General features: G+C 38.5%; 1 protein-coding gene across 1 annotated transcript in view; it reads right to left on the bottom strand.

The window, feature by feature from the left end:
* SNTG1 (syntrophin, gamma 1) overlaps nt 1–10,983 on the bottom strand; it is a 152,967-nt gene that overhangs the window by 35,105 nt on the left and 106,879 nt on the right. The window contains exon 12 of the mRNA XM_010839011.1: nt 1,141–1,257. Coding sequence (XP_010837313.1) covers nt 1,141–1,257 — 117 coding nt within the window. The remainder of the gene's footprint in view (nt 1–1,140; nt 1,258–10,983) is intronic.

Below are 10,983 nucleotides of genomic sequence, written 5' to 3'. Positions count from 1 at the left end.
TGGCATCACTGACTCGATGGACATGAGTCTGGGTGAACTCTGGGAGTTGGTGATGGACAGGGAGGCCTGGTGTGCTGCGATTCATGGGGTTGCAAAGAGTCGGACACGACTGAGCGACTGATCTGACCTGATCTGATCTGATCTGACACACAAAGAATACTGGACATCGTGTCAACGCTGGCTTTTCATTTAAGAAAGACATATTTACATCAAGAAGTTTTTCTAAGTTCTTAACATTGTGAAGCTCTAAATAGCATGTTGAAGCTGTTTCACTTGTTTGTGCTTTTTTTTTAAAATTTTATTTTATTTAACTTTACAATATTGTATTGGTTTTGCCATATATCAAAATGAATCTGCCACAGGTATACATGTGTTCCCCATCCTGAACCCTCCTCCCTCCTCCCTCCCCATACCATCCCTCTGGGTCGTCCCAGTGCACCAGCCTCAAGCATCCAGTATCGTGCATCGAACCTGGACTGGCAACTCATTTCAAATATGCTTTAAACATGTATGTCTCTCCAGTCCTAAGAAATTGTTCAGAGTAGGGCCAGTGTAAAAGGTGTAAGCATTTATGATTTTCTGTCTTCTGGGTGATTTGAACTTTATGTGCACATAGATACTAAACATTACAACAAGTCTAACCTGATAATTCCAAGATCCTATGTAGTTATTAGACCTGTAAGCAAGTAGTTCAGCATTTAATATTTATAGTTGATAAATATTTATTGAGACTCTACTGTTGTGTAAGGTACATGTTTCCAAAAGCAAGACCTTAGGTGAAACAGGGCCTCATCCAAATTTAATTTGAAGGCTGATGATTAAATATGGGATATTACAAGTTATCGAAAGCACTACTGGTTTATTTGACTTAGACCTGTCAAATAATAAACATATTGAGCCTGGAAAAAATGCCAAAATAGAAATGCATCCTAGGTCTCTCAAGGGCTATAAAGTCAGTGTTTAATGCCAGAAAATATATCTTTAGCAAGAAATCCTCAGAAACATTTGGACTATTTTGCATTTTTTCCTGTACTTTATTTTCAAAATATATCACTAATATGCCCTTTGTCATTGTAAAGTTGATGTCACTATGCTGTGATAACATGGGAAAAATAAGGGATGTTGAACAGAAACACTTACTGGAGGTGCCAGAAACTTGTAGAGGCAGGAGCCCCTCAGGGCCAGAAAGGCGGGTGAGTACACACGGTCCTGAAGCGGGTCTTGCTCCCGCATTTCACACCAGCCCATGTAGACAATCTGCAAGGAAGTGGAATACAATGATCTGTCAACGGAGTCTCATTTCTGGGGGCTTATGTGTATAAAGCACCACAAGACGCTTTCATTCTCTTATGAATGTATCAGATTAACTGCTGCAAAAAGTACATTAATCACATTTACTGTCAATAAATGAGTGTGAACCAGTCATCAGATTTTATAATATGTCTCCATCAATGTTTATAAACAATAACCTCCAAGGAACCAATGATTAGGTTGATAACTGATTTCTCAAGAAAAAGAATGAAAGCCAGAATATCGTGGAACAATAAACATCAGGGTATAAAATGAGGACAACAATAGGCCTAGAATTCCATACATGGCAAAATTATCTTTTATTCATGATTGAATAAGGCTAACCCAAATTTGGGATGACTTTATGTATCTATTACATTGATGGGTTAAGTCTGAAAATTACAGCACCTGTGCACTGCTTTCTTTCGACTGATAAATATATTCAGAGAAGAGAGCTATCTTAACCTATGGTGTATCATGAGTCTAACTTTATCTAACTCTATGGAGACAAAAAAATACCTTTCTATTTACAAGTAAGTAGTCCTTAATCTGAGAAATAGTGCAGGGAGATGAATGTAGTTAATTTTTGCTTTTCCATAGCACAGAATCACATATAAAATCATTCGGAAGTAGACTGTACATATCTATTGTGCTGTTTGCTGCCTTAGCAGCCATTAGGTTGAGATTCTTCTGCTTTAGAAAGTGTGTATGTTTTATTTTATAGTGACAATATATTACATTTAGCTTTGTGTATTTGCAGGCTCTGCACTGGAAGATTCAACCAACTGCGGACTGTAAGCATAGGGCAACACTTCACAGTTGTGTGAATTCACAAATGCGGAACCCACAGACATGGAGAACGGACTGTGGGACTTGAGAATCTGCAGACTTTGGTTCTGGAGACAGTCCTCTGCAGGAACCAAGGGATGGCAATAAGATCTGGGTAATAAAAATAGCTGTTTGACAGGAAGGGGCAAAAATGTTAAACAGACTTGCACTGGACCCTGTTTGCAATATAAAGACAATTTTGTGGGTATTAGAGACTATTAAACACTAGACCCAGTAGACATAGTCTACTCTACTTTGCTATCATATTGTAGAGAAAGAGTTGGTTTTTATTCCTTCAAAGCAGGTTTAATCCTCAAACAAATGCAATGCTGAGCAGACTATTTAAAACATATGCTAAGATCTTTTATGACAAATACGTGAAACATACTATATGAAATAGAAAAGTACAGAAATGGTATTTTAAAACCTTGGGGAAATTTTACCTGCTTTAAAATGTGATTTACAGTCTTTCTTTGTTTTCATTTCTTTGTTAATTTAATCATTACTATATAAATTTGCACACTGAGCCTTAATTTTGTTCCCCTTTGCTATTTTTAACTTTTATTTGAAGGGGTTCATTCTCCAGTCTTTAAATGAAATTAAGAAAACAATCTCATTCATAATAGCTACAGAGAATATAAAATACTTAGGCATTAACCAAAGAGGTGGAAGATTTGTACACTGAAAACTGCAAAATTTTAATGAAGGGAATTATAGATACAGATAAACAGTAAGAATCTGCATCCATGGATTGGAAGAATTAATCTTTTAAGAGATCTGTAACATCCAAAGTGGCCACCATTGCAGTGAATCCCAACCAAAATCCCTGTGGTTTCTTGAAGAAATCATCCTAAAGTCCACAGGAAATCATCTTAAAGTCCACAGAAGACCCTGAATAGCCGTATCAATATTGAATAACAAGAACAAAGCTAGAGGCACTGCATGCTCTTATTTCAAATGTATTGCAAAGTAACAGTCATCAAAGGAATAAGATACCAGCAGAAAAACAGATGTAGACCAACGGGACAGGACAGAACATCCAGAAATAAGCCTATGCATACATGGTCTCTGAATCTTTGAGAGAAATGGGGAATGGCTAATCTCTTCAATAAATGGTATTAGGAGAACTTAATATCAACCTGCAAAAGAATGAAATGGGACCTTTATGTCACACTGTATACAAAAATCAATTCAAAATCAATTAGACTTAAATGTAAGACCTGAAACCATTGCAGTTTTAAAACTTATGCATTTCTGTGTAAAATCTCCCAGAGTGGCTGCAACTAAGAAGACAGGAAACGTCACATTTTGGTGAGGGGAGGGTGACTAGCAACACAGAAGCCCACATACCGCTGGCGAGGCTTTGATCCTTCACATCTAATATAAACGCACCTTGGTGAGGACACCTGTGCCCCGTTGCACACATGCAAGTGTGTTCCTTATGGCATTATTCTCAGTCCCAACCACGTACATGTGGCTTAAAACACTGATACACCGTGTGCCCTCCAATATATGTTGTAGACGAACGCTGTAGCAAACTGTGATACCATAAAGGAAGAAGATACAGCAAGGAAAATTCGTGCATTGTAGTCACACAGAACAATGTAAGTGAATGTCACAGAACACAATGTGAACTGAAAGAAAGCAGATACCCAACTATATTTACACACATTATATACATATATGACCTTGATTCAGATAAACTACAGGCGTAGTTTGCAATGCATTCCTGATTGGGGTACAAAGACCTATCGCAAAGCTAGACAATCATTACCCAGTTGTCAGGACAGTAGTTACTTTAGACGGACGCAAGCCCAGTGTGAGTGGGGAGCACACACTGGGAGACAGAATCCGAGTCGAGCACAAGCCACTCTTCTTGACTTAGACTGTGATTACACAGGGCTTTGGCTTTTGAATAATGAAGCTGTACATCTATGTTTTATGAACTTTCTGTATATGTATTATATTTTATGAAACCTCATTTTAAAAATAGCACCCAATGTGTACTATTAATAAAAGTCTTATAACAAATCCATCTTAAAAATAACAGATTTTGTGAGTTTTACAGGCAGAAAGTCTTCCAACAAATATAGTTAAATTGCCCTATTATTCTGGGGCTGCTACAATGAGGTAAAACTTTATATATTATGAATTATATCACCCAAATTATTATATTATTGCTCAATTAAGTCAGAATATTTCATTTTAATTCAATTGGATAAAACTTACAGTTTCCTTGTAACTTCTCTGCGTTGACAGGAGAAAAGAAGAGAATAAAGTGGTGTACACAATCAAGAGACGGAAATAACTGAGCTTCCTCAGACCATGCGATTTGGAGTTTACTGTCTCTTTCCACCTCTATAATTTACTAGAAGCTGAAATATTAAGAATGATGTACTGATATTTTTCAAGAATTATCATTAAATACAATTTTTTAAAGTTTGAACTGATTGTAGCTTTGAGGAATGAGCTGAAGATGTAACTAATAAAAATGGGATTATTGGATCTGAAAGGGATATTTCTTCATACTTGTTCTCCAGGCCAAAGATTGACCTTATTACTTTCTATGCCAAGGCAAAGGGCTGTTCTCAGTTTGGCAGAAAGGTCAGAAAGCAGTTTCTGCTTCTCATCATTAACCTGATTCGTGGGAATAATTACACGGTTGAGGAGGCATAATGCATTTTCAGTAAATTCATCCTACACTTGTCACACCAAACAATAACTCTAAAGAAAAACTGTGTCACTTAACCTTATTTTAAAAAGAAATAGATGAGCAATACAAGTATAAGGATATTTCAAATAGAATACTTTAGAAATGAGTAGAAGTAAAGGGAAATAGTTCTTTATATAAACAAAACGACAAACGAACTGCCAACCATATATCATACAATTTTCAGATAAATATTTAGGAAACTTGCCTATTTTTCAGCTTTATTGAGGTATAAATTGACACAGAAAAATGTAAAATATTACAGTGATTTGCTATGCACATCTACTGTGAAACAATTCTTTCCATCTAGTTGATAAACACATCTATCATCTCACATATTTATTTATATATAAATATATATTATAATGTTCCATTCAGTTCAGTCACTCAGTCACATCCAACTCTTTGCGACCCCATGGACTGCAGCACGTCAGGCTTCCCTGTACATTACCAACTCCCGGAGCTTGATCAAACTCACATCCATTGACTCGGTGATGCCATCCGACCATCTCATCCTCTGTCATCCCCTTCTCCTTCTGCCTCCAATCTTTCCAAGCATCAGGGTCTTTTCCAATGAGTCAGTTCTTCGCATCAGGTGGCCAAAGTATTGGAGTTTCAGTATCAATCCTTCCAATGTATATTCAGGACTGATTTCCTTTAGGACTGACTGGTGTGATCTCCTTGCAGTCCAAGGGACTCTCAAGGGTCTTCTCCAACATCACAGTTCAAAAGCATCAATTCTTTGGTGTGCAGCTTTCTTTATAGTCCAACTCTCATATCCAAACATGACTACTGGAAAAACCATAGCTTTGACCAGATAGACCTTTGTTGGCAAAGCAATGTCTTTGCTTATTAATATGCTATCCAGGTTTGTCATAGCTTTTCTTCCAAGGAGCAAGCATCTTTTAATTTCATGGCTGCAGTGACCATCTGCAGTGATTTTGGAGCCCAAGAAAATAAAGTCTCTCACTGTTTCCATTTTTTCCCCATCTATTTGCCATGAAGTGATGGGACCAGATGCCATGATATTTGTTTTTTGAATGTTGAGTTTTAAGCCAGCTTATTCACTCCCCTCTTTCACCTTCATCATGAAGCTCTTTAGTTCCTCTTCGATTTCTGCCATAAGAGTAGTGTCATCAATATCAGAAGTTATTGATATTTCTCCCTACAATTTTGATTCCAACTTGTGCTTCATCCAGCTCAGCATTTCACATGATGTACTCTGCATATAAGTTAAATAAGCAGGGTGACAATATACAGCCTTGACATTCTCCTTTCCCAATTTTGAACCATCCATTGTTCCATGTCCAGTTCTAACTGTTGCTTCTTGACCTGCATACAGAATTCTCAGGAGGTAGCTAAGGTGTTCTGGTATTCCCATCTCTTTCAGAATTTCCCATAGTTTGTTGTGATCCACACCATCAAAGCCTTTGTCATAGTCAACAAAGCAGAAGTGGATGTTTTTCTGGAATTCTCTTGCTTTTTCTATGATCCAACGGTTGTTGCCAGTTTGATCTCTGGTTCCTCTGCCTTTTGTAAATCCAGCTTGAACATCTGGAAGTTCTCAGTTCACATTCTGTTGAAGACTCCATTGGAGAATTTTGAGCATTACTTTGCCAGTGTATGAGATGAGTGCAATTTTTTGAACATTCTTTGACACTGCGTTTCTTTTGGATTAGAATGAAAACTGACCTTTTCCACTCCTGCGGCTACTGCCAAGTTTTCCAAATTTGCTGGCGTACTGAATGCAGGACTTTTACAGCATTATCTTTTAGAATTTAAAATAACTCAACTGGAATTCTATTACCTCCACTAGCCTTGTAGTGATGCTTCATAAGGCCCACTTCACTTCAGACTCCAGGATGTCTGGCTCTAGGTGAGTGATTACACCATCGTGATTATCTGGGTCATTAAGATATTTTTGTATAGTTCTTCCGTGTATTCTTGCCACCTTTTCCTAATATCTTCTGCTTCTGTTAGGTCCATACCATTTCTGTCCTTTATCAAGCCCATCTTTTCATGAAATGTTCCCTTGGTATCTCTAATTTTCTTGAAGAGATCTCTAGTCTTTCCCATTCTATTGTTTTCCTCTATTTCTTTGCATTGATCACTGAGGAAGGCTTTCTTATCTCTCCTTGCTCTTCTTTGGAACTCTGCATTCAGATGGGTATATCTTTCCTTTTCTCCTTTGCCTTTAGACTTAAACGTAAGACCTTTTCTTCTTTTCTCAGCTCTATGTAAGGCCTCCTCAGACAACCATTGTGCCTTTTTGTGTTTCTTTTTCTTGGGGATGGGTGTAATTTATATTACAATATAAATTCACATAATTTTGGGGAGGGCATTTAAGTTCTCATCTCTTAGAAAATTTTAAATACCAGTGTTATCAACCAGTCACCATATGACATAGGATCCTCAACATTGCTCCTCTTATACGTGCAAGTCCACACCCTTACAGTGGTCTCTCCCTGTTTCCTCCAGCCCCAGCTCTGTTTTTCTGAGTTTGATTAATTTTTTTATTCCATGTATAAGTGATACAGTGCATTATTTATCTTTCTCTTTTAGCATAGTGACTTCAAGCTTCATCCATGTTGAAACAAATGCCAGGATTTCCTTCATTTTCATGGCTAATATCTCACAGGTATATGTGTGTGTGTGTATACATGTACATAGTATATAAACTCTCCGTTATCCGTTAACCTGTCAACAGCTTGTTTCCATATCTTGGCTATTATAAGCAAGACTACAGTTACATGGGAGGGCAGATGTCTCTTCAAGACCCTGTTTTTGTTTCCTTTGAGAATATACCCAGATACAGCATTCCCAGAAGGAAACAGCAACTCACTCCAGTACTCTTGCCTGGAGAATCCCGTGAACAGAGGATCCTCGTGGGCTACAGTCCATGGGGTAGCAAAGAGCTGGACACGACTGAGTCACTGAGCATGATGGCTGGATCATATGGTAGCTCTATTTTTAATTTTTTGAGGATCTTCTATACTGTTTCTGTAGCAGTGGCTGCGCCAGTTTACATTCTCACCAACAGTGCACAAGGGCTCCTTTCTCACATCCACAGCAATACTTACCTCTTACCTTTTTATATCAGCCACTGTGGTTTTGATTGCATAAACTTGCCTATTTTAAACTACATGTGAAAACACGTCCCTTATGTGAAGACGGTGCTGAATAGCAATGTTCTGTTCTTTAATTTTTGATCATTTTATTTTACATTACTTTTTTCCAGTTTTAAACAAACTTTATTTTGCAGAGCTGTTTTAGGTTTACAGCATCATTGAGTGGAAGGTATAGAGATTTCCCAAAGATGTCTCACCCTGCTACCTCACACCTGTGTAATCCCCACTATCAACATCCCCCCACAGAAAGCACATTTGTTACAATTGTTGATTTTATATAGATATACTTTATTGCCTCAAGTCCTCCATTTACTTTAGGGTTGCTCTTGGTGTTGTATATTCTATAGGTTTTAACATGTAGGGACATGTATCCACCACTCTAGTATCATCCAGAATAATTCCGTTGCCCTAAGAACCTACTGTGCTAAGCCTATTCATCCCTCCCCACTCAACCCCTAGAAACCAATGCCCCTTTCAGTCTTGCCAGCATTTTGCCCTTTCCAAAATGGCACACTGCTAAGTCACTTCAGTCGTGTCCGACTCTGTGCAACCCCATAGATGGGAGCCCCAAAGGCTCCCCTGTCCCTGGGATTCTCCAGGCAAGAACACTGGAGTGGGTTGCCATTTCCTTCTCCAATGCATGAAAGTGAAAAGTGAAAGTGAAGTCGCTCAGTCATGTCTGACTTTTAGCGACCCCATGGACTGCAGCCCACCAGGCTCCTCCATCCATGAGATTTTCCAGGCAAGAGTACTGGAGTGGGGTGCCATTTGCATACAGTTAGACTCAAACAGCACATAGCTCGTTCAGACTGCCCTCCTTCATTTGCTATCACACGTTTAGTTACACATGGGTCTTTTGTGGCTGGATGGCTCACTTCATTTTATCACCAAACAGCATCCCACTCTCTGGATGTACCACAGGGTATTCATCCTTTCACCCACGGAAGACTGCTGGGCTGCTTCTGAGTTTGGGCCATTATGATAAAATGAAAGTGCTGTACACAGCAAATGCATGGCTTTCTGTGTGGACACAGGCTTTCAGCTAAGGTAAATACCATGAAGGGGTGATTGCCAAAATGGACGGTTAAAATATATTTAATTTTATAAGACACAACCATACTGCCTTCCACAGTGGCTGTGTGCACCACCTGCGTTCCCACCAGAGCGGATGGGCGCTCCCACCGCTCCACACCCTCACCAGCACTTGGTGCTGTCAGCGCTCTGGATGTTGGCCATTGTAAAAGGAGTGTATGGTATCAATATCTCATCATTGTAGTTTGCATTTTCCTGATGACATATGATTTGGGCCTTCTTTTCCTATGCTTACTTGCCATCTGTATTTCTTATTTGGTGAGGTATTTACTAATGTCATTGGCCTCCTTTTAAATTGAGTTGTTTTCTTATTCTTGAATTTCAAATGTTCTTTGCATATTTTGGGTAACAGTCCTTTATCAGATACATGTTCTGCAAATATTTTCTCCCGATCTGTGGCTTGTCTTCTCATCCTATTGATACTGCCTTTTGCAAAGTAAAGGTTTTACTTTTAATAAAATTCACTTTAGCAATGATTTCTTTCATAGATCATGTCTTGGTGTTGTTTCTGAAATGTCATCACCATGTGAGGGCTGGTCATGAAAGGTGAGACCCAGAGTGCCTGTCACCCAATAAGCAGCTTTGCTAACAGACACCCATGGAGAAGCAAGACTTCATCAGAATGGCTGGTAGAAAAGGTCAAAACGCTTAAGGCTTTGTTGCAACCTAAAAGATAAGATTTGTTAGTAGTTATATGTTTCAGGTTATAAATATTTAGGCCTGGGAGTTTAATTGGTCCTTTATTTGAATATAAGTATTTATTTAATTATGTTTTACAACAGCAGAGGTGTAGTGGAATTTTTGCTTTCGATAAATATGTACAACTCCGCAAATAAAACATCATAAGCATGATTGTAGGGATTTCTGCTGTGGTCAATGAAGCGTTTTAGTAGCCAAAGCTACTGTGCATTTGAAATTAATATGGAAGCAATAAAATCAAATCACATTTCTTACAATCTATTTTCATTTCATTGCTATGCTGACATGACAATTTTTTCTACTACATAATTTCAAAGAAAAAAGACAATAAGTTCCACATATAAGAGAAGTTTATGAAGGGAATCAAATTACTAAAAATTTAGAGAGCTCGGAGTGAGGCTTGGCTTAATTTCCTATTCTGCTAAAAGCCAGTGAGTATAGGACCATTGTGGAAATAAATAAGCCACTGAAATATAGAAATCGTTTATTTTCTGAAAGCCATATTTGTCACTAACAGATATTTCATAAAAGAACAATTAGTTTCTCTTCTAAAGAGCTTTAAAGTTGTATTTCTATTTCAGTTCAGTTCAGTCACTCAGTTATGTCCAACTCTTTGCGACCCCATGAATTGCATCATGCCAAGCCTCCCTGTCCATCACCAACTCCTGGAGTCCACCCAAACCCATGTCCATTGTTTCAGTGATGCCATCCAACCATCTCACCCTCTGTCATCCTCTTCTCCTCCTGCCCTCAATCTCTCCCAGCATCAGGGTCTTTTCAAGTGAGTCAGCTCTCCACATCAGGTGGCCAAAGTACTGGAGTTTCCGCTTTAACATCAGTCCTTCCAATGAACACCCAGGACTGATTTCCTTTAGGATGGACTGGTTGGATCTCCTTGAAGTCCAAAGGACTCTCAAGAGTCTTCTACAAAACCACAGTTTAAAAGCATAAATTCTTTGGCATTCAGCTTTCTTTATAGTCCAACTCTCACATCCATACATGACTACCGGAAAAACCATAGCCTTGACTAGACGGGCCTTTGTTGGCAAAGCAATGTCTCTGCTTTTTAATATGCTATCTAGGTTGGTCATAACTTTCCTTCTAAGGAGCAAGCGCCTTTTAATTTCATGGCTGCAATCACCATCCACAGTGATTTTGGAGCCCAGAAAAATAAAGTCAGCACTGTTTCCACTGTTTCCCCATCTATTTGCCATGAAATGATGGGACCAGATGCCA

This window comes from Bison bison, unplaced genomic scaffold, assembly GCF_000754665.1.
Source record: "Bison bison bison isolate TAMUID 2011002044 unplaced genomic scaffold, Bison_UMD1.0 scf7180017864108, whole genome shotgun sequence".
Taxonomy (NCBI): Eukaryota; Metazoa; Chordata; class Mammalia; order Artiodactyla; family Bovidae; genus Bison; species Bison bison.
Note: the sequence above shows the minus strand (reverse complement) of the source record. Positions and strands in the feature narration are given on the sequence as shown.